This window comes from Bacillus rossius, chromosome 1 (genome assembly GCF_032445375.1).
Source record: "Bacillus rossius redtenbacheri isolate Brsri chromosome 1, Brsri_v3, whole genome shotgun sequence".
In the NCBI taxonomy this organism is placed as follows: domain Eukaryota; kingdom Metazoa; phylum Arthropoda; class Insecta; order Phasmatodea; family Bacillidae; genus Bacillus; species Bacillus rossius.
The window spans coordinates 5,167,717-5,191,970 of NC_086330.1; the positions used below are offsets into that span (position 1 = coordinate 5,167,717).

The 24,254-nt window shown below is 37.4% G+C and overlaps 1 protein-coding gene across 1 annotated transcript in view; it reads right to left on the reverse strand.

Moving 5' to 3' along the window:
• LOC134531463 (voltage-dependent calcium channel type A subunit alpha-1) overlaps positions 1 to 24,254 on the reverse strand; it is a 362,182-nt gene that overhangs the window by 25,539 nt on the left and 312,389 nt on the right. The window contains exons 35-38 of the mRNA XM_063367179.1: positions 18,393 to 18,526; positions 13,843 to 13,855; positions 4,952 to 5,088; positions 1,648 to 1,820 (exon numbers count right to left, since the gene is read on the reverse strand). Of these exons, the coding sequence (XP_063223249.1) occupies positions 1,648 to 1,820; positions 4,952 to 5,088; positions 13,843 to 13,855; positions 18,393 to 18,526 (457 nt within the window). The remainder of the gene's footprint in view (positions 1 to 1,647; positions 1,821 to 4,951; positions 5,089 to 13,842; positions 13,856 to 18,392; positions 18,527 to 24,254) is intronic.

A 24,254-nucleotide genomic window follows, 5' to 3' on the forward strand; every position in this document is an offset into this window, starting at 1 on the left:
AACTAAAAATTGTATTCAATGTCCATGAAAATGGACATGTTTTAAAAATGGGAAACATGCCATGGAGGTAAACAAAGTTAGGACAGTTTTATTGGGTTAATTCAGTATTTCATTGGAGTGATATTTGTTTTTATGTAGCAACTGATTTTGAGCTATTTCTCTCTTAAGAAGTCTTTGCTGATAATAAGTTTTGAGCATCCAGTCCATCGAAAAACTTCTTAACACAGTTTTACAGTATTCTGAACTGCCTCTATGAAAGCATGTGAGAAAACCTGGAATCTTTTGAAATATATGCAATTCAATCAATTCCAGAAACAGATGAGAGAACCAAATGAAGTGAAGAAAAATGTAATTAATGGCTGCAAGAAAATAAAGGGCCACTTTTTGCAACCCTCGTGAGGATGAAAGTGATTATTCAAGATGTAGCCTGGTAAACTATTTTTAACATTCAGATTGAAAATCATGTCATGTTTTACAGTAAATAAACTACTGATCTCAACAACTGAAATTTGTCATAGCGATTCAGCTATCTTGGAAGTCCTAAACAATTGTGTGCTGAAGAACCACTGATTTGATGCAGGATGGAATATCACATGTGCATTGATTAATGTGAGTCCCAATTTCAAACAAGGAAGATAAAGAGTTGCAACTCAATGCTATAACTAACGCTCTTATTTTCTTTGGAAATCAGCAAACTGATCAATATTTATTGCCAACCTAACATCCGAAAAGTTATAAACTTTTTGAAAGAAAATGTTGGGTACCTTGATATTTTTTGGGTCATTAGTTGCTGAGAATATTCACCATAAATGTTTCAGACTATCTGTTTTCCAATATGGAACAACCAAAACACAATGTTAAAGTGCTTTATTTTTTGTTTCAAAACTTAAAAACTGCATAGCCGCAAAGTATGAGTGTTGAAAATCAAACATTCCGTTTCAATTACAAAAAATAGACACATGCACACGTCTCCTCAAGTGAACACGGCAGCCATGATGATTTCATTGCTACCAAGATAATTCAACAGTGTCAATAATTTTTCGAAAGAACAATATTTAGCAATTATTCTTAATAAGCCACTTCGTTAATAAGCCATTCCATAAATTCCGAACCAAGAATGTTTTGTAAAATTACTTTTTTATTTAAGTCACTATATTTACGAAATTTGTATGTTTTTTTTACATTTAAAACTTAATTTTTGATGTTGGCAAGTCTCAACCGCAGAGTGTTTTAAGTGGCCAGCTTCCACCTGGTCCCAATCATTCTGACAAATCGCTCCAGAGAGCCATCAGTGTCTTTTGAAGCTGGGCAGGTGGTTTGATTAGTAATTTCATTATAATGTCTATGTTTTATATTTTGATGTTTATCCTTAATAGTTATATTTTAAACTTTAATTGTTTGTTTGTTTTTTGTTTGTATTGTTTATATGTTGTCCTTGTACGTATGTGTCGTGCCCACCGCTAAAGCCCTCGGCTGTTGGTGGGCATGTTGCAACATTAATAAATGAATAAATAAGTGTGAAGAGATTGTTGGAAAGCTTCCAACAGGTATTTCGCGGCAGGAGTACAGGGGGAGTGAGTCTGGCTGCGACGCGGGGCGGGGGGACAAGGGGACACACAACGCAGCGGGCGCGGGGGCCCCACTCACCTCTGACGCGTCCGCTGCGCCGGGGGTGAATGCCGTGCTCGTGCTTCACGATCTCCACCACGTTGGAGACGGTGTCGCTGAAGCCGTAGTCGTGGTGGTGGTGGTGGGCGGGGTGGCGGGCGTGCTTGCGCGGGGAGGGACTGCGCCGTGCCGGCACGGGGGAGCGGGCTCGCCTGCGGACACAAGACACAGCCCCCGTGCGTCACTCCCTCCTCGCTCCACGCGGGAGGAACTCTAGTCACCGAGACTGACACCTGGCTTCTTGAAGTAGTTATGGGCCCGTCCGCTAGATAGCAGTTTTCATAATATATCGCTGACGTAACTACATTAATTTATTAGGAGAAGTAATGTATTAAGCTGTTACCAGGCAAACAAACCAGTGAAAATTCACTCTATTTAGGTAGCCACTAATTTTGTGGTATGTAATACAATGAGTTTTTGCACCTCCTACTCCTTTATTTATTACATGAAGGTTTATTACAAAACAGCATTAAGTATTTTCGCATCGATTATATTAGTTTTGCGCCGCCAAGGAGATAACTTAATATAACCAAAAAAAAAACCGTATTAACTAAAAAAAAACTTTGTGTGAGAATCTCTATTCCGATTTTTTATTTGCTGGTAGTTACGGGCCCGCCCAGCAGATAGCGACACATGTCGCGTGAAACATGGTTTCAGTTTCCATTGTAAGAGTCGCGCCTCTATATCTCCCTCCTTGTTCTGTACCTCGCTCCGACACACGCACGTACCTGATACCTTCGCGTGTCTCTCTCTCAGGTGAACGAGCGAGCAAGCGTGTTTCCTCGCCAGGGATGATGATAATTGTACAGTAAGTTTTCACAATGCCAATAACCAACCCTTGAAAGTTGTACCACCATTTATCAAGCTAAACCTGTCCTGTTAAGAAACAATGATAGTTCATAGTTCTGCATATTTTTTTCAATAAAAATATTTTATTTGGAAAATTTAGCTCTGCAATGTAATTTTTTTTCATGATTTATTATTTTACATGTCTTGATTTGAATTAAGATTGTATGTCTTCAACTTTATTTCATTTAATTTCGCAGAACTTTGTGCCATGTGGGTCTAAAAAGTCCTTGGTTTTCGAGTTTCTACCTCCTCTTGGATTCGCAGACGACACAAATGTATTGGCTGACAATGAAGGCTATGCAGGTAGTGCTTGACCCTCTATTACTGCTGCACGGTAATACGTTTAGCAACAGCGCCTTGCTAACCCTTCTCCTCCCTCAACTTTTTCCACTTAAGCCCGTAGATACACTGCATCCCTCTCAAGGGTTCAGCACATTCCCAGAGCCCTGTCTGCACAAAGTGGCATAACTTACTAGAACACCATTGTTCTGGGAGCTTCGAGTGTTAAGTCTCAGGGATTCTGATGACAGGACACTTCGGAGGGCTACAAGACCTTGCCAGGGCAGGACTCGGCAGGAAATAGGTATGTACTTCAAAACCTACCTACGTCTGTAAGCTGTGCCGAAAGGGATTATTTTTTTTTAAATTTTATTTTTAAACATTTTGTTGGATTACTCCCTATTATGCATAATATCATGTAATACGGCTATTACTTTTAGTACCTATTTTAATGTTTAAGCTTTTAGGAGTAGTATGTAGTGATAAGGTGCCATCATACGTTCTCCGAGGGCTTTTGCATGTTTCCAGCTCATTGCAGAGGAATGGCATTGTAAAGCATATTAAATTTTTACTGAAAAATATATGCATCAGGAAACAGATAAAGTTTTCTTAGTGCAGTCCATTCCAACTTCATAATTTACATTTTGTTTGGTTACTCAATTTGTTCTAATTTTTATGGGGGGGGGGGGGGGGAAGATAGAGCATAAAGTTTCTGGGAAAATTTAAGCTGTGCGATGTTTTTGCTGGTCAATTTTGTGATGCTCTGCCAGGTGCTGAGCTTGTGGTTTCTCACCTGCGAGACAGGGAGAGCCACAACAAGTGTGTTATAACAGCGTTCCACAGGATAACAATCGGTGAGGAATCATGGTCACACGCCACAGAAGGGTATCTTTCCACTGCAGAAAACACAGTCTGTCCATTGAAGAAAAAAAAATCCAACATCAGCTTATATCAGAAAGAAATAATTTATCATGCATGGAAATCTGAAGAAAACCATACAAAACATCATGGAGAAAACAAAAGAAAAAATACTAAAAAGGAGACAAGGATAAAATTAGTGATGATGGGCAAACCACTCTGGATGACAACCGATTTTGATTCATAGTTGGAATAGTTTTTACGTTACAAAGGCTAAATGCGACGGGACCTCCAGGATCGAAGGGTTCCGAACCTCCGACGTGCCGCCTCGGTGCTCGCAAGTCTGAGTCGCACCGGGTTGTCGGGTCCGGATCCCAGGAACCTTCGTCTCACGAGCCACGATCATTACCACCGAGCAGCCAACACAACGATGACAGCGCAGACGAACATGGCACGCTTCACACGACGAAACAGTTGCGATGCGTTGTCAACGGCGGTCTGGTCCTGTCATCAATCAGGCACATGGCAAGTCAGATGAGATAACTTATTAGTTTTTGAAAATAGCTAACCTGAGCTGAATTTCTGCACGTGTGTTTTGCAGTGACTTACGTCCTTCAACTCCCATCCAGTTGCAGCGAAAGGCCTTCAGTCCGGATTATTTCCATCATAGCAAGAAATAATGAAGATGAGCGTTGGTCTTCTTCGAAAATCATTATGGAAATGTGCTTGGCAAATGTAACCTGCCACAATAGGAAGTGAAAACGGACAGCAACAGTAAACCGGCAGCGCAGAAACGCAACCTCACGGCCACCTGTCATCAGCTGGAATACTCCCGGGCGACTCGGTCGGCGGTGGAGTTTGACGCCCTCCCTAAGCCCGATGTGCCTCACGCCACTGCTGACCCCCTCTCCTCCCACCGACACCCTCTGTTCGTCAAGTCACGGCCCTGGGACAGAGTCGGTAGCCGGGTCCACGTGGTGGCGCCCAAGGTATACACATACGCAGATTCGGAACCCCCCCCCCCCCCCCCCACCAATGGCGGCTTCAGGATGACTTTTCGGGAGGGGCTGTCGCACAAAGAAAGGCCGTAGTTGCAAAAAAATGAAAGCGGTCAGATATCGGCCTTGGAATGTTATTTACAAATCACAGGTTTCAAATACAGAACCTTAGTAGCTCCATGCAACCTTTTGACGAGATGAAAGTTTAACAAGTGAAATTAGATATTGAAGTAAACATGAATGTACGCTGATGAATGAAACTGGTCTCGGGACGGAGAAGCAGGGCGAGGCAGACCCACCTGGGGCTGGGGGAGCGGGAGCGCGGCCGCGCGGCGGGCGGCGGGTACCCGGGGGTCGCGTGCAGGTGCTGCTGGTCGGCCAGGGACTCCAGCGAGGCCCGTCGCGAGCCGCCCGCCCCGTCCTGCATCTCCAGCACCTGCGGGCCACACACGCCGGCGTCACTCTCCCACGCGTGCCAACAACCACTAGCCAAGGCGACTGGCGCCCCCTCATGGTTTAAAAGAGAGGGGGGGAGGGTTCAGTAACTGCGAAAAACTGTTGCGACCCTCCCCCCCCCTGCTCCGGCGCCCCTAGCGGGGGCCATCCCTGCCATCCGCTTGCTACGCCACTGCGTGCACGCATACCAACAACCACTTCATTTGAAAAAAAAAAAACTAGCTTGTCTTACAGTGAAAATTACTAATGTAATGTTTAGAAACTTTTTCTGGTAATAATTCACTTAAAAAAAAATTTCTTCTCTTTCGAAAGTACATAAACTGAACTCACCTATAAAAATAAAAAACCGTAATGCTGCAGTTAGTTGTAACCACCCCCGCCACATAAACAGACTTCCTTAGCGGCGACTGGCCAATCGTCAGCCCGCCCTGCCCTCACCGACCGAACATGACGCTGTGCTGAATGCTACGATCAGGACCTTTGAGCCATTCAGAGGACTGTATGTATCACTGTGCCGAGACATCTCAATGTTCTTACCCGCTCTCGTGGCATCCCGGCCTTTTTGGAATGCACCCTGCTGTTCTGTGCAGTTTAGTGAGCTCGTATATTACTGTAAGCCCCTGAGCCAATTTTTGTGTTTATCCCGCAATCTGCACTAATTTGAAACTACGGGACAGCATCTGCAATAGCTCACAATAACTCATTCACGTTTCCTGTGTGGTGTCCCAATGAAACACAAGCTGCCCGGAGCAATTCCGACTACCCAGTGAGGAAATATTCGCTTTTACTGCCGCGGCAATCCTACATACGCACAAACATTAGATGCTACCAGCATCTACAACATGAATTCTATTTGTTAGAACTGCGCAATGTCTACTGCGTTGCTTCACCCTCTACGAAGCAGCTTGCAGAACCAATGAACCATAAGAAATGAGCAGAAAATTGTTTGGATTTACAACAGATCATCGTTTTCATAAAGATCACTCCGTGTTTTATGTGAAAAATGAAGATCAAGAATGAGCGGAAGAAAGGTCCATCAACATTAATTCATCTTTGCAAATTACTGCGTACGTATATTAAAAGAGTACATGTATCACTAAATTTATGATGACAAATTTTGAAACTAATACTATTATAAAATGTTTGTTGTTTGTTCGGCAGGACACGTTAAAAACATTTTTTTATATAATATCAACTCTTGCACTGATTGTGATTAGTAACTGGCTATGCCAGGCACTTGGGACTGTTATCAAAATAAAGCACTCTCATAATGTATTTTGCTGTTTGGAGCCCCATCACACGTGGTGATTTTTTTCTCTTCATTTTATTGTCATCACTATTAGTTAAGGGCTATTTCTGTAAATTCAACCCAATTCAGCTCTTACAATTGTTTTTCTGTTACAAAATATTTGCAACTGATGTTTATTAAGTATAATAAAAACAGAGAAAAAAATTGGGCAAGTGATAATACTTCCGCAACACTTGCGTGACTATTTGCACCCGTTATAATACACTTATTAAATATCAGTTTAAAGTATTTCTGACAAAATAAAAAATGCAAAAGAAGCATTGTGATGAAATTTAAAGAATTTTGTCCTCCGAGCGAAATAATGCCATAAAAAATAAAAAAGGGGGTTTTCTGTAAAGTCGGTTTACGGACGATAATTTTACGTGATAACGTCATAAGAAAACATTGATGAAAAATTGCATACTTTTTAATTTACAAATATTATTTATAGCTTTTGCAATTTAATTCAAATAATTTGTTTAAATATAATCACGAACAATTAGTTAAAAGCCCGCCTTAACCTGTTTGATATTATCGAAAGATTTTCTTGCACGGTGGTTGGCCAGTTCTTGCACACTCAGCTCAGGCGGAATGTGACAATGAGTCATGCTTTTTCGTGCGTGCAGCTGGCGTTCATCGATTTATAAGACGTTATCACGTCAAAAATGAAATTGTCACATGACCAAGCATTAATTAATGGATGCAAAAATTGGATATGTATCCGTAGGTATGAACATAACTGTTTGTAACAGTTTACCAAACTGACACATTGTTCCTTTGCAGTTAACTTATATAATAATAGATTAATGTCCCGAGTAAAAATTAAAATGGATTCCCCCAGAAGCTTCAAGAAGTTAGATGAGGTGAGGAATATGCGATAAATGAAAATGGATCAAAATGATGGCCACCTAGCAAAACACTCATTAATCTAGAAACCAAGACAACTTGCAAAAAAATTGTGAAACAAGATTGAGAAAATTATTGCGTCCACTTTTTGGTGTCTTAAACAATGATAAGTCATGGAAATTCAAACAATTCTCAGTTCAAACTCTTGTTACTGAGTGCAAACTTTATAAAACACCACAGATACAACTGCACATTCTTTGCAGCTTACAAAAATTCAAACAACATTTAAATATTTCATGTATGTGATTAAATACTTAATAGAATTCATATAACACAAAAGCTACGCTCCCAAATTTTAAGTACTCAAACAAAAAAAAAAATACAAATTTCAACTACAATACCTGCATATTCAAAAAATACATTCTGACAATACTTTTCAAGTGTACAGTTAATATTTCTATACTTTATACTCTATACTTCTATACTCTAAAACAAACAAATAACACGTATCACTTAGAAATAATGTAAAATGAGAATTCCAAGCAGAGAGCATGCTTCCATAAATACCACCAACGTCCGTGCAAGAATTGAACCATGCATGTGCATTCAAAACAGACATATGAGCCTGCAATCTCTTGTGTTAAACCCACAAACGAATGCTAATGTAAATGTTTGTGAAATGCACAGTTGAAGATGCATTTTGTTGGACTGTGATCATTATCACGTTTAGATTTTAATGAATTAAAAAAAACAAAAAACCTTCACTTCCATTATCTCTTCCCTGGTAATAACAACGAAATAATTTAAACACATCTATGATGAACATCATACTCTATGGTGCCTTGCTGTTCACTGATGACGTAGTTTCTGTCAAGGCAGTATATCCAAGATACTATGACTACAGTTTTTCCAGGATATGTCTGGCCATACTCCCAGATTAGTTGCTTTGCTACCACTAGGTTGTAGTTAGTGTTCACAAAATATGGGAGTAGACCAAACTAAGATGGGGGAGAGAAAATTTTGGATTGTTCTTTACTGGCTGGTTTTTGATGATTATACATCATAGTTTGCCATTATGTCTAGGCCTGTATGTTCACCACCATTACATAAGGCTTACATACTAACTTTCCTGTCACTCAGAGTGCAAATTTAAATTGTCAGTGACCAGCTTTCTAGGATGCTGGTTACTCAGTTAGTTAGTTAACTACCCCGTGACAAAAGGCTATACTAACATACATACATGTTAGTAGCTCAGCAGCCTTTGAATGATATTTCAGAGTTTTCTAAAACTAAAGATTTCTAAAACTTAATAAATTGACATTCCACCACACTTTCCCTACACTAACTAGACACTACTACAAGAGTAAACTAAGCTACAATTGGAAAAAATAGTGCATAGTTCAGGAGTGATCTCGTAATTTATTGTACTGTAACTCCCAACATAAGACACAGGTAATAACTTGTACAACACATCTAATAATTAAAACAGATCCTGCTAAACACTTTCACACAGAATCTACATTGACCATTATTATAGCTTTGATACTAATGTTATAATTACTGTACCGTACATATTTTCTAAACTAAACTACAGACAGACACTATCACATTATCTAAGACAATGAGGTTATGGAGTTAGTACAGAATGTATTGTTACCAAAAGAAGCCCACAAACTTTGTAAACATTAAAATAATCAAGAACCGAAACAAATTTATATAAAAGTTAAGGAAATTTTGTTTTTTATGAGCTGACAATCATTTGTGTTGTTTCCCCAACAGACTTCTTTTAAATTCACTGTTTTGCCATTAAAAAAAAAAAAAAAAAAAAAAAAAAAATCATTGTGACCTCCACTTTGAATATTATTTTTAAATTATGCATGTCATATGCTGGCGGAAGCGAGCTGTTTAATTTGAGCAGAAACTCTTGCATGTCTTTTACTTTCAGAATGGCAGGTTGGAGATATGTATTTAGTTTCATTACATTTCATTAAGAACTTCAAATATTTTTGTAGGCAAGCTTAGATATCAGATTAAAATATTTAAAGCCAGGCTCGGCTATTATCTTCTGTGTGAATTTTTTTCAGTTCATTAGCAGCTCCTGGATTTTCTTTATTTTAACCCATTCAATTTAACTACAGTACCTCCCTATTATCCACAGGAGGATGATCCGCAGTGTGGATTATCCGCTCATGCTACGAAAAAATACAGCACATATGTAAATCTGTATTTTATTACAAGTGAGCAAATTTGAACTCTACTGACGAATGTATTGGGTGCAGTATACAGTAAAACGCCACAGGCCTTCTCGGAACTCACGCAGTAGGCTGGCATGCGTTGCTATTTTTGTCTCTGTCACACTTTGTTTTTAGTCGTATGGTTGAGCACTTTTATGTTTACATTACTGAAATGTATTGTATGTTAATTATTCAGTAAAATATTACAATTTCAGCATCATTAAAATTTTTTTTACTGTTAATTGTAACTTTTACTGTACATAAATGTTTAGATTTTGAAGTTGAAATTAATGTTTCCTTTTTTGTTTACAATTTTCGGCTCTTTTGCGGATTATCCGTGATCTTCACTATCCGCGGTGGCCCTGCCGCTTAATTTCGCGGATAATCGGGGTGTACTGTATTTCATATACAAATAACATGTTAAATAGTTGCGCTGTTGGTTTCAAGTGGCAATGATATAAAATCCTTCAGATGGAATGAATGTCTATGGCCAAAAAATTGGGGAGCCGCGAAACACCAGTGGAACTGGGAACAACCCCTACACCCTAGCAAGAAACACGCAAACAAAGTTTAATTACAGCTAATAAACCGTGCCAAACTAAACTTTATAATGGCACAGCTATCCTTAAATACTTTATGTTATAATTTATAGAAAAAAAAATTACAACTTAAAAAATATGCCTTACAATTTTGACAATTCTTAGTTAACATTGGAATGTAGAGATAGCGTAGCATTGGTCACACTGTAGACTAGGGATGTGCGAGTACCCAATATTTTCGGGTACGGTTCGAATCCACAATTACCCGAACCCAGAATCGTACGTACATGTATTCGAACAGTATTACGAATATTCACAAAAGTTATAAATTAATTTAATACGGCTCAAAAATACTAGCAGTGAAAAATAAAATTAGGCTACTATTACGTAAGTATTTATAATATGATGTATCAACGAAAGATATGTAAATTCAATAATTAACACAGTGACATGAAAAGAATTTCGAGATTTTGAGAGCTTAAACTATAATTACGAATTTGGTCGTATAGCAAACTATAAACTAAAAACAATTACATACCTACAAGAAAAAAAAAACTTGGCTATTTATTGGAGAAAAAATGGTTTCATTTGCTGAAACGTTTATAAAACTGAGATTTCCCTGTGGCGAGCAGTTTATTACGATTGAGTTGGAGAATCGAATATGTTTTGGTTTTCATATTTTAAAGTGTTTATTATTAATTAAATTTACATAATTATAAACATTTCAATCTCAGTGTAAAAATAATGTCCGGTAGTTACAATTAGAAAAAAGAGAGCACATATTTTTTTAAAATTAATCAGTTATTTTTAATTATTCTGTGCTTAATATTCGGAATCGGATTCATATCTCAAATATTGCCAGGGATTCGAATCGGATTCGAACCGAACTGAAAATCAAGGATTCGCACATCCCTACTGTAGACACAAGAAATTGTTAGCCTACATACATTCAAAGCCACGATTCATATAATAATATTGTAACACAAATTTTTACTGTTAATTATTAAATGTTGATTGAATCAGCTCAATAAAGAAAGGTTTGTAGGAAGTCTTAAAAGACTGATTTCTGTAATTTAGGCAAATGAAATATACATACTTATATTTGGTGTTATAATAAATATTTTAAAATGTTTCAGGTTAATTTTTTTTAATGTTTCATTCTACTGCAATTTTTAGTTTAAAAAATACTTAAAAGATGGCGCTGCCTTCGTATTGCTACAGAGAACCAACAAAATGTTAAATACCTTTGACACCATATTTGTTCAAACATAGTTTTCCTGGATAGTAAATTATAGGTATTTTAAAAGTTGCCATTATATCTTGTTATAACTATTCAAGTTTAGAAAATGTATTCCAGGATAGTTTTGCCACCATAAAGTTTAATTTTGCACAACAATTTAGTACATCCCCCATGTTCGCGAAAGTTAATATTTATGAGTGCATGTTGCCACACATGGGTCCCCCCATCTTGACGAATTCGGCTCGTGGCTATAGCAGTTTCTGCATGCATTCGTATTGGACTTTCAACCTGTCAAATTTCCGGTTTGTAATGGCCTTCCGCACCCGGGGACTTCACTCTTTGTTCACTGACTAGTAATTCCGTTTCTCCTTAATTCTTTCAAATTGCTTTCGCGTATCCCAGGGGCCTGCCTCGGTCGGGGGACTGTTTAACATAATCATTTTAACTCTTAGCGAGTCTATTCACGTCTAAGTAAACGTTTGTGCAGGCCACGTGAGTGGGCCTTATTCCTGTGTTCCGATCAGGTGCCTGGGATCTTGGAGACGCATCTCGCGAGACTGTGTACGTGGGTACGTGCCAGTATGAAACGTATTAATTCTAATTGTTTCCTTGTATTTTTTTGCACCGACCACGTGACGACATGTACCTCGTGAGCAGGCGTGTGGGACGCCTGGAGAGCCATAAGTAGAGATACGGAAATTTCGCGCATTCATTTACTCGCAAGTTGGAATGCAAACCTTCTCACTCTCGCACTGTGTTCGTGATTGGACCGCAGTTATCTGGACACGCCCCTCTACGACCGTGAGCCAACGATCTCCAGCTAGGAGAGAAGTAAGCGAATCAGCTAGTACCAATCAACAAGTATAAAACTGTTCTCACTAAGAAATCAACCAATGGATAAGCACACATCGGTTTAACACACCTATGACTTTGAATTCTACCCTGAGGCCAGACGAATTCGCGAAATTTCCAGGTCTCTAGCCATAAGCGTGCCCGACGCTGAGAACGGGCCAGGTCTGAGTGTATTACGGGAGTTAATGAGGGTCCAGTCTTGCCTCACACGGGCGACGTCACGCCCTGAGACGGATGATAGCCGGGTCCACCTGGTGGCGCCCATTACCAAACACCGTAGCGACCCTCTCGAAACCCGAACCGCGACAGTACTAACAAAATTTGTTGTCATTCTTCATTCTTTCAGTTGTCTCCAATGATTTTTAAAAATTGTAACTTCAATACATTACAAGTTTTACGTTCTTGCATATAATTTAAATTTACAATTTCTTTTGTATTTACCCATTTACAGATTAAAAAAAAAACATGTTTTGACTTTTACCTGCTTAACTTTGCATAAGATGGGATGATGTACTCAAAAATTAAAAAAAAATGTCTAGTTTTGGAAAACTACCTAAATGCCAGCTAATAAACAAATGAGAGTAAATTAAAAATGCTGTAAATGATTTTTGATAAGGAGATGGAGTAATTTTTATTTCCTAACAATCCAAAAATGTTTGTGTGATTCTTTACACCAACTACAATTTTCAGTAAAAAAATAAACCATAAAAATAACTTTTTAATCATTATGGTGATCTTAAATCTGCTTAATTGCAAGCATTTAAACCCAGAAACAAATAGTTGAAAGTTTCAATAAAAATTACATTATTACACTCTCTTTATGATTTTTCTGCATGTTAGCATAAAATACTTTTATAATATTGAGGTAACATTTGACACAGATTTTTAACTATAAACAAACTGAGTAAAAAGGGAAAGGATGCAAATAGGTATAGGTAATAAGATTAATCTAGATTCATAAATATTCAACTACATGTTAACACAGAATGAATTAAGAGGGTTTATTACATTGCACTGTACAATTTCACAACTCATTGTCTTGAAAACGATAGCTCACCCGTGAAATTTTTGTACTAGCAACCAATCTAAGGAAAATACAAAAAAATCACTTAATGACTCAAATCAAATGAGTTTGTAATATTTGCATAAATAGTCATATCTGATACTGGTATTCATATTCGACACTCTTATATTACTCAAGGCAAATTTTCAGGGAAAATGTTCATTACAAAGTCCTGTAAACTTCATTTCATGGGCCATGGAACATCTTTCTGGTGGTACGAATGTTACATAGGCCAAAGGTGTTTAGGAATACTGGGAAAAAAAATATACTATTTTGCATGTTACTATGCTATAATCAATTTACTTTTAAGAAAAAGATTCCAATACACACACAAAATTGTGAGCCACTTCTTAGTTTTTGGTTGCCTGGTACATGTCCTCTCGATATCGATTTATTAATTTTCGCTATGGGGAAAAAAAAATCCCTCGTACAGGTTCGAGGAGCAAAACAGAAGACAAACAAGGAGATAAGCGGAGCTGTCGGAGCAGAAGCTGCGTAATAAACCCTCTTAAGGCTAAGGTACTGTTTGCTCCAGAGCAGTTCCTAGCACTATGTCTAGCTTAACACTACTAGTTTCGCTAGCGGTGCTGTGATCTCATGGCTCTCTATTTGGATACGGCGAGCGGAGCTACTGTACGTCACCCGGCATTTCGCCGCGTCCCGTTCCCTCACCTTCTTGGTCGCCCTGTAACACAGACAAGCAGACACGCGAGTCAGAACAGCGGCACACAGGAGCGCTGAGTCCAGACTTGGAAAATCCAACAGATTCTTTTCGTAGCACGGCAGATTGAAAACTTCGATGATCACCCCCCCCCCCCTCCCCCCCGACAGTGAGTCCATAAGCCACCAGTTAGCTCAAGTGTGTCTCGAACTAAAACTAGCGATGCGAAAATAAGTGTGGGTAGTGAGTTCACGGGCAATGTGCAATTTTACTCTGTCTGCAAAAAAAAATTTCGAGAAACTTTCAGATCTCTGTAGACTACAGTGACCTGCAAACCACGAGGCTCAGACACTGTCACAGCTGCGCGGTGTCTGGCTCTAGGCCATCATTTGTGTATGGAAACAGAAAATTTAATTCATGATTAAATTTTTAATAAAAATATTTTTTTAAAAATTAAAAATGTTACTGTTGTAAAAATTCAAAAAATTAAATATATTTATTTTTTTATACATCTCGTTACTATAATATGTAACCTCAAAACTGTTGCAATTCAAAATTTCATAGAACTCTAACAAGAGTGTTCCCATTGATGCTGACATAAAACTCAATAATCTAGCACATAGATCACTCACAGATTTTTGAAAAGAAAATTTTATACATATATAATCCATAAAAAAACCTGCTGCAACTGGGTATGGGTGAAAACATTTTTATGTAAATTTTTTACCCAACACTGTTAAGGTATTATGGTCCACCTGCATTTTGTACACAAGGAACACTTGTTCAGAACAGTAGATTGAAACAACAAGTAGCAAATACTGTACATCAATCATAACAAAAAATAAAACGCCTAATTTCCAACATCAAAATCTGAAATCAAGGGAATTATTTGCAGTGAAATAAATTATAAGAAAAATAAATTCTAGTCTGTAAAAGCCAGACTTAAATGTATAGCTGGTTATTGCCCCCTATATTTAAAATAAATATGAACAGAAAGTCACAAGTCAGAACATTCGTAAAGAGACTGGGCCATACAGATCGATAATATCAGGACTAGGTACTCAGAATATGTAATGACATATCAAGCTCACTGTTTCACTGCATTCGCTGCAACAGGCACAAAAAAACTTATATGCAGTAGCTTCTATAAGCAATATTTTTGAAAAAGTAACGAACAATAAAAGTACAAAAAATATGAAAAAATGTAAAAAAATAAAAAAATAAATAAAAAAACCCCGAAACATTTGTTGATTGAAAAATTGCAGAAAATTCTGGAGAATCTGAAACTGTACTTAGATGATAACTTGTGAACTATGTGAGCCTTGGAACTATGTGCATACTGGGTATGAACACTGGTTTTACCATAAAAGAAGTCACAGTGTGTAAAGTTATAATGGACAAGATTCTTGCATACAAGCCATGTAGCAGAGATCACACTGCGCTCGTATCCTTGCTACTCACACAGTTCCAACCAGTCGAGCTACTCTCAGGGCCACTCACAGGGTTACACTCAGAACCACTCTCAGGGCTATTCACATGGTTATTCTCAAAAATACTCTAAGGGTTACTCGTTCTACACCTCAGTGTATTTGTTTTAACATGCTGTCAGTACCACGAGAAAATAATCACTATTCTACTAGTTACGTAAAGGACATCTCTTACTTTTTACGTTGCAATTAGTTTAATTTTGGTAACAAAACTCCTGCACTTGAGCAAACGTGAGCAGCTTCACAGACATTCATCTGATGCATGCTGTGTAAACTCACCACCATAATTATTTATTGATTTTTGCAACTGCAAAAATACAATAAAAATAATATATAAACATAATTTCTTGTAGTGACCACATGACCAGTGACCTAGTGTACTTGGGGTGTTTTTAATGGATGGGGCATCACTTTGAAAAGAATTACAGAACCCGAGCTAAATAAAAAACAACATCAAACTACTTCACAATGTCCGCCTCTGCACAGGCAGACCACAGCGATACACATCCCATTCCTGGAGGGGTTGAATCCAGCTGTTTAGATTTTGGGAAAGTGGTCGATATTTGCAGGAAGCCGATGGATTTTCTTGGGGTACTCCCGTTACCCCCATCCATGCATGCCAACAATACTCCAATCCATCTCATCGTCTATCATCACCTCTAATGACTTTGATCCTAGGAGACGTTATGCCAGAATTAACATATTGATAAATTATTTGCTGCATCAATATTAGTGAAAAAAGTATTTGACAAAAGATAACTGTCACGGACATCGACCAATGGAGGGAAACAAGCAACTGTGTTTTTTTTTATTACTTTGATGTTAATTGTGGATGCTCTACTAAGCATTAGTGAGACAGCAGTTTTGTAAACCCAGGCAACCACTCACTGCTACGATATCCTACTGTGAGAGAGAGTCACTCTGTTGCAACAGCTTAGTGGATCCTTACTCTCGTATATATAATTAGACATCAGTGGGTGAACGAAGCTTATTCATAAGTAGATAAACCACTGAAGAAATAATCCTTCAGTTTGTCTACACTAACATTCGTTTCATTTTGTGTTACATATGCAAACTGCGCAAGATTTTGGTGCTTGGTGTTGCAGTGATGGTGTAGCCCTGCATGTAAAAGTTTGGACGAAGGTGGCGTACAAAACCCTGGGACAACAATGCAACATAATGCTTTCACTATGAATAAAGATATGTTTTCAATAGCAAGAAGTTATTTGAAGAATTTATGGAAACAGCATGAGTTCTGGAATTGGAATCAAGCTAATGGTGTTAACTCATTACCGTTTTTGATAAATGGCTATCTCATAAAAAAAACCCATTACGTATGGTTCTCTTTAGAGGTGTATCAGTATAAAAATACTGTTTACTGAACATGGCTATCCATTTTCTAGTTTCATAACATCCCAACTATCAATAAAATTTTCATACTGATTATAAAACAGCTAGTGAAACAACATAGAACCTAAAAATGTTTTGTAAAATAAAAATACCACAAGCTCTGGACTTCAGAAATACTGTTTTATGTCAGACCTTTGAATCTTATAATTGTTAGCATTGAATTAACTCTTAAATTTGACTCCCAACCCACATGCAGCCTCACCTGAATAAAACAAACCTGAAGGGACTATAATTTTGTCACTTTGCAAAACGAGGTTTGTATTAACATACTACTGCAAAGTTTAATCACAATTTTTAAATAATTTATGAATTACATTCAAATGAAATTAAGTAATATTCTTGTTTAGGAGATGCATAACGCATCTTAAAAAATAAAATAAGCTCCAAGAAAACTTGCACCATATGTACTTTTTCCTAGGAATTATAAAATACAATTTAAGGATGGTGACATATGTTGCTTTAAAAAAAAACTTGCACTGTACTAATTTTTAAAGTATTTATGACAGAAGGATAAAGTAAAGGTTTACAAATGACCTAAAAACTGAAATATGACCATCATTTTAGAAGAATAAAATTTCGAAACTTTTTTCTCCGCAACCTACAATGAACCAAAGCAATAGCATCAGCATTATTTTAGTTTAAATATACATTGTTTCTTCATGCAAATGTTTACCTTTGAAACAAAAGGGGTTGTCTGTAAAGTCGGTTTACGGGCAATAATTTTACATGATAACGTCATAAGAAAACATTGATGAAAAATTGCATTCTTTTTAATTTTAAAATATTATTTACAGTTTTTGCAAAATTTAATTTAAATAATTTGTTTGAATATATTCATGAACAATTAGTTATAGAAATAAACTGAAATCAAATCAATGTCAATAAATTGTTAGTTTGAAATGACGAAATTGGACAAAAAAAATATATTTTTTTAAATTGCTGCTTTTAAAAAGGCCCGCCTTAACCTGTTTGATATTATAGAAGATATTATCGCACGGTGGTTTGCACGCTCGGCTCAGGTGGAACGTGACAATGAGTCATGCATTTTTCGTGCGTGCAGCCAGCGTTCATCGATTTATAAGTGAAAAACAACTTCGTATAACATACATATTAACCATTCTTTCACTATGAATGCTGCGTAATTTTTTAGGACTGTGAAACACTCTCTATCAAGGGCCCCGCCTACCCGGGCACACACACGGTGCGCTGAGCTTCAGGAAAAAACAACGCTATTTCAAAAAACCACTCGAGATATCCGAGTGGGGTCTGCTTACGAAAAGCATTTAAGAGTTCGCCGAGGAACCGAAAAGTACTTTTGATTTCGGATTAAGTTTTTAAACCGTATTTTTTTAGAAGAGTTAAAATGGCTAAAACGCTAGTTTTCAGAGTAATTTTTAGGCATGAAAAAACCGGTACAGATTCTTAAAAGCACTTAAGGGACTTGAATTACACCTTTATCTTCATTTCTCGGCCATATAATGTTACGGTCACCGCTCAATGCACCACGAGAAGACTGCGCGCCAGTCCAGAGGCGACACCGCGCTAGAAGCACCAGCGAGCGTCGCTGACACAGATACGCCCCTGACGAGGCGGGGCCCTTAACGAGGTTCCACAGCACGGTTGAACATGATATTGCACGGCGCCGTGCCGGAACGAGCGCTCACCTGTAGCTCCGGCGGTGCGTGTTGCGACGGCTCAGCAGGCCCACCTCCTCAGAGACCTCCGGCTCCAGGCTGCCCGTGCGCGAGTTGCCCGTCCATTGGTCCGCCATGTTCAACAGGCAGTTAAAAAACGACGACTGCTGTCACCAGAACAACTCCCACAGTGTTACCACCGCGACCCGGGGCACGGCCACCCCCCTCCCCCCTCCCCACCACAACACAACAGCTCGCCTCGCGCGGGCCTGTCCCGCCACTTCGCGGAGGATCCAACCACTTCAGAGCACACACACACGCGTGCCACGAAGAACCACCGTTCTGTCGTCACCTTGACCGACACTACCGGTCACCTTACAGTACAACACTCTGGACAAGCTCGTTGCAACTCAATCAGACGTGATTACCTACTATTGAAATATCTTAGGTCTAAATAAAAAAAAATAACTTCAGTTGAACACATTGCACACACATCACACATGACTATGGTTCATGAATTTGTATTTTCAATCTATTTTACAACTCCCAGATGATACTCTGAGCTATAAAAATCCAACTTAAGGCAGTAACAGTAACTGTTTTTCCTCCTTTTAAAATTTAAAAATCGCTAAAAAAAAAATCTGATAGATTTTTGTTTTTGGGAATTGATTTTTCATTTTCTGAACTTGATTAACATTTCCTCAAAACCAATGGTACCTATTTATTCATCACAAACTTCTCTACACAATAATAACCAAAATAACAATACCCTATCTATTTTTCAAGCATATCTAAACGTATGGAAAAGGCAGATGAGGTCTACTCTACAAAATGTACAAAATTTTTAAGGTTCCCAGACAGTTTATAATACGCTGCAACAATTCCTAGCAACTGGAAATGATATTATTATTATTATTTTAGAAAGTTCTACCGTTTATCACATGTCTATTTTCAGTTTAGTGCTGTGTACTGACCATGCATCTAAAATAAAACTACAGTAAGTTTTGTAGAAAAAATTTACATCATAATGAACATGCAAACTACAATGAAATAATTACAAAATTCAGAAGCCAGCAACATGAAATAAGTACAGGTGCTCGTTTAGTGTGTTCCGAGGGTAAAGTTTCTGTCTGAATTATTCACCTGACTTTAACTCCAGAAATTTTAACACCAGTCAGAAACTTACATTTGTATGGAATTGAGCTTCCTAGCTTTGATGATAAGTTAAATGGGTGGAAACAAATGCAGATATTTTGGCATTTGTCCTAGAACGTTAACAGTACATTTAGGTAAATAATGGTGCAGAACATATGGGAATACAAAGAACTGAAGTGAAAATAATCATCACTGTGAATTGTTTTGGTTCAGTAACAACAAAAATGTGGGAAAGAAAAAAGAAAACCAAAGTTAGATGGTAGATTTTTATTTGTGATGCCAATGTTGTTATTCATAATTTGTTTAGTGTTGTGATATTTTCTGAAATTAAAATTGGCACACTTACAACAATAATCTGCATTATTGCAGACCTCACACTTAGCTTAATATAGGCAGTTCCCAGGTAGGTGCAAAATCAAATTCTATTAATAAAAAAAATAATGTCAAACAATTACTTCTATATTAATTTTGTATTTAAATACACAATCTCTGATGGAAATACAGGAATTTATAAAAATTGACTCTTCTGGAAGACATAAAATTCTGCACAACTAAAATGGCTGACTTAATTAGCATCTGTTGCTGAAACCATTTAAAAGTCTCTGTTCTAAAGTTACCAATTAGCGTCATTATTGCTCTGAGATATCGAGTTTGAATGCTGTAACTATTTTTTTTGCATCAAAAAGGATTATTCCATTACTCCTGTAAAACTAAAATGTTAAGTGTCTTCATGTTATGACTATGTTACCAGAAAAATGTGCATATATCTTCACTAAAGCATTATGTTATATCTAGCAACATACAAATGCAGAAACATGCAAATAAAAAAGCACACATTACTTTGTAAGCCAGCACTATAAAACACACTTTTTTTGCAAGCACGAGACGGATTCAGCTCCAAAACTGGGCCCACCAAAAGCAAGCATTCCCAAGACAAGCAGCAATGCCTCATGACGTTATCACACAAATGTACAGCTCTTAAAACAAATGGCAAACTTTAGTGAAGAAAACGTCTAGAAGAAAATTTTGGTAGGAAAAATGAATGAGTGTCTGGTGACAAAAGCGTTCCGGTGTCTGAAATTATTGAGGCTGATATCCACCAAGATCCACACCAAATGAAAAACTGGACTGACAAATGCTTGAGGCTCAAACACAGATCGCTTCGATGAAAATATTTTGATTGCCCGAGTTCAGAAGTACATTTAAAGAAGATTAAGATAATAGAGTTACAGAACAAAGAATGTCAATTACGTGTAAGTAACGTAATGTGATAAAGTTTACTAATCCATACTTAAGAGGACAAGAAACGAAAAATTTGCTGGGGTACCAAGTTCAAGTGAAATATGTAAGGTGGAACTTGCAGAAAGACACATGATACGCCCACAATATAAGTTTGCCAAAGATGCATGGTGGCAACATTTTGCAATTCGGACAAACTTTTTTGGGTGACCAAAAAAGATAGACTTATCACCAAAACACAGCAACCTTCTACTCACCCCCAATTTTATTTATTCTATTTGAGTCTTTCTACAGGTAGGTCTGTGCATGAGTACTTGAATTGCAATCCTTTTTCACTTGAACTCAGAGGACTGAAAAATAACAATATTATTTTGATTTGTCAATGAAAAAAAATTGAACAAATGGTAAAATAAAACAAATTTGCACGTTTAGTACACATTCATATGTAAATTTTTTAATTTCCTCAAAATTATATAACTTTGTAACACAGGCTAAATATTTACGAGAACAAATATAATAACAAAATGGTAAAAAGTGTAACACATGAAGCTTCAATTTCTTGTGGATCTTGCTGGGAATACTTGGAATCAATAATGATAGTACCGTAATCAAAAAATCAACACAAAGAAAGTGTATATTTATATGGTTTCTACTAGAAAATGGTAATAGTGATATGTCTAAGTAAAGAATACTACCGCCTCATTATTGGAAGGGCTATGACGACCAAAATCCTGAAAGCAAACACACACATTATTGGATTGCTAAGTTGGACCAGCAGCCAGGCTCGCTAGATTAGAGCACTAGAACACAGAGCAGCTGAACACTGCGCTGAGGGAAACACTAAAAAAACACTACACATCCATTAACTCTGTACTCAGGTGAAAGGGATTCAAAGGAAATTGAAACACCAGGCTTGGCTTGTTTAGTGTTCTCTGGCACCTTAGCATCATTTCATTTTACAATACGGAGTATCCATAAAACAATGTCCCAGTTATGACAGTTTATTTTAGACTATTTACAACAAATCCAAGGTAAACTAACTTAGTTTTTCTTACAAATGTTCGATATGTGCATCTTTAGCTGTATGGCACACATCCAACCTATAGTCCGATTATTCCCACACTTTGGTTAACACGTCCGGAGTAATGGAAACAACAGCCTCTTCAATTCTGTGTCTCAAATCTGGCAGATCATTAGGTAGCGGCGGAACGTAGACACAATCTTTTATTAAGCCCCAAAGGACAAAATTGCATGGCGTTATGTCAGGTGAACATGGAGGCCAGCGAAAAAGAGCTCTGTCGTCTCGACATTACGACCAATCCAACGTCAGGGACATCAACGTTCAACCACTCTCGTACAAGAAGATGCCAATGGGGAGGGACTACATCCTGTTGCCAAATAATAATAAAGTTTACATGTTCACCATCTGCTGATTGGGGAAAGAGCCCTTCTTTCAACATAGGTGGCACTGCAAGAGAGAAAACAACAAAGCAGTATTCGCGCATGCGCTTATCTAAGACAGTTTGAGTAACTCTTTAATTGTGACCTTGAACTAACACTCTACAACGCGCACAGTTGATACTATTAAAATTTAAAACTGGAACATTCTTTTACGGACATACTGTATAATGATGCTTAGAGGAGAAAGTATTGAACAAGCCTGGCTGTCAGACATCACCTTCATAGCACATCACTACTACACACTAACAGCTGGCATCCCAACACACACGTCTCACCACAAACTGCTTGCTTTCTGGGAGTAGTTTGTGACCCACTGGATGCTGTCTCAAGTATATATTTACCGTTTATGTGTACGTATCAACTCCGAACTCTAAATTTAATTATATTAAATTAACGAAAACATGGATCATGCACTTTCAAGCAACCCCTGCTGATGAGTCATTGAAACAAATAATAAAAAAAAAGAAGTTCGTAACTAATATTCACGAACCTTAAAATACAGTATAACAAACATTAAAAATAATTTTATTTAATATAAAAAAGCTTGATGTTTGGGTTTGGTTTGTATGGGTTCTATTAAACACAACAAGCATAATGAATAAATACCGCTATGTGAACTGTAGCTTCCTAACCCTTAAAAGGCAATCTGGCAAAAGGTGCTTGTGTACACACGTAAGAGTGACAAAGGCATTAAAACCATTGAAATAATGGCCTTCGGTCAGTTCAATCAAATTTAGTGAAGTTGGTTATAAAAATTTTTAAATTTTTTTTTCGTAATGTACGTAAACCACGAATACACATAAGCACATAACTGTAAGCTGCAACTAACAGTTTGTGAGACAGAACCAAGATTTTTGTTTATAATAGTTAGCGACAAGATTTTATGGTGAATTGGGTAAAAAAATAATAATTGAAAATCATGTCGATACCTCACACCCGCTTAAATGCAAATTAATAAATCAAGACATGAAAATCACACTAAAACCATTCAATTATCAAAAATTTGAACAAAAAGTAACTGAAATCACAAAATGTAGGTACTTAACCTATTAAAATAAGAAATTCAATGAATTTAATTTATTTAGCATGAAGTCTGTACCAAAATGTAAGATCCAAATGGATATACTATATAAAAATATATTTTTTAATGTTTTTTCTTACATATCATATTAAATTCATTTTTGATAGGATGGGCCAATCCAATCCTCAAATACATACCATCAAATCCTTAATACACGAAGGATTCGAGATACCTAACAGGAATATTCAACTTGTAAAATACATCAACAGTTCGGCATGTCGATATTCCCGCCCATTCAATTTTAATTTTAGACTTACGCTATGGGATAATTCATTTCGAAAATTTCTGCATTAATAACCAAAAACTGTACTTGTCATTTTGAAAAGTCACAAAATGAAATATTGTGAACGAGGTATTCGGAAAGGAAACTGGCTGGAGGGATCTAAATTATCATTGGAGACAATTGTGTTGTTTATATACTGTTGGTCAAAAGAACTGACGATTGCATCATTTTGCAATAAAGAGTTCAACATGTGCTTTGAGGATTTCATTGATTACAGGTATTATATGTGTGAGGTTTGCGTGTGGCGAATGCAACAGGAAGAAACACAAATTGGAGGAAATGGCCTCTACGTCAAAATTGATGAAAACCTGTATTCCAACGCCGATTGAGTGTTACCTGAACAGTGGGACTTTGGCTGAATTTGCCGCGAGACTAATGAATGTTTATTAACGCCTGTTCCAAACAGATCTCAATACACTCTCTTGCCACTAATTTGTAAAAAAAAATCATACCTGGCTCTATAATTGTAAGTGATTGTTGGAGTGTATACAGAAACTTTTGGCGTGAGGGTTGTGTACATTATACTGTGAATCATAGTTACAACTTCATGGATCCACAAACGCAACAACACAGTCTGTGAGACGGGGTAACACGAAGAGAAGACGAACCAACAGGGAATTCCTGACATCTTACTTAGCTGAATTCGTGTGGAGAACACAACTACGAAACAATG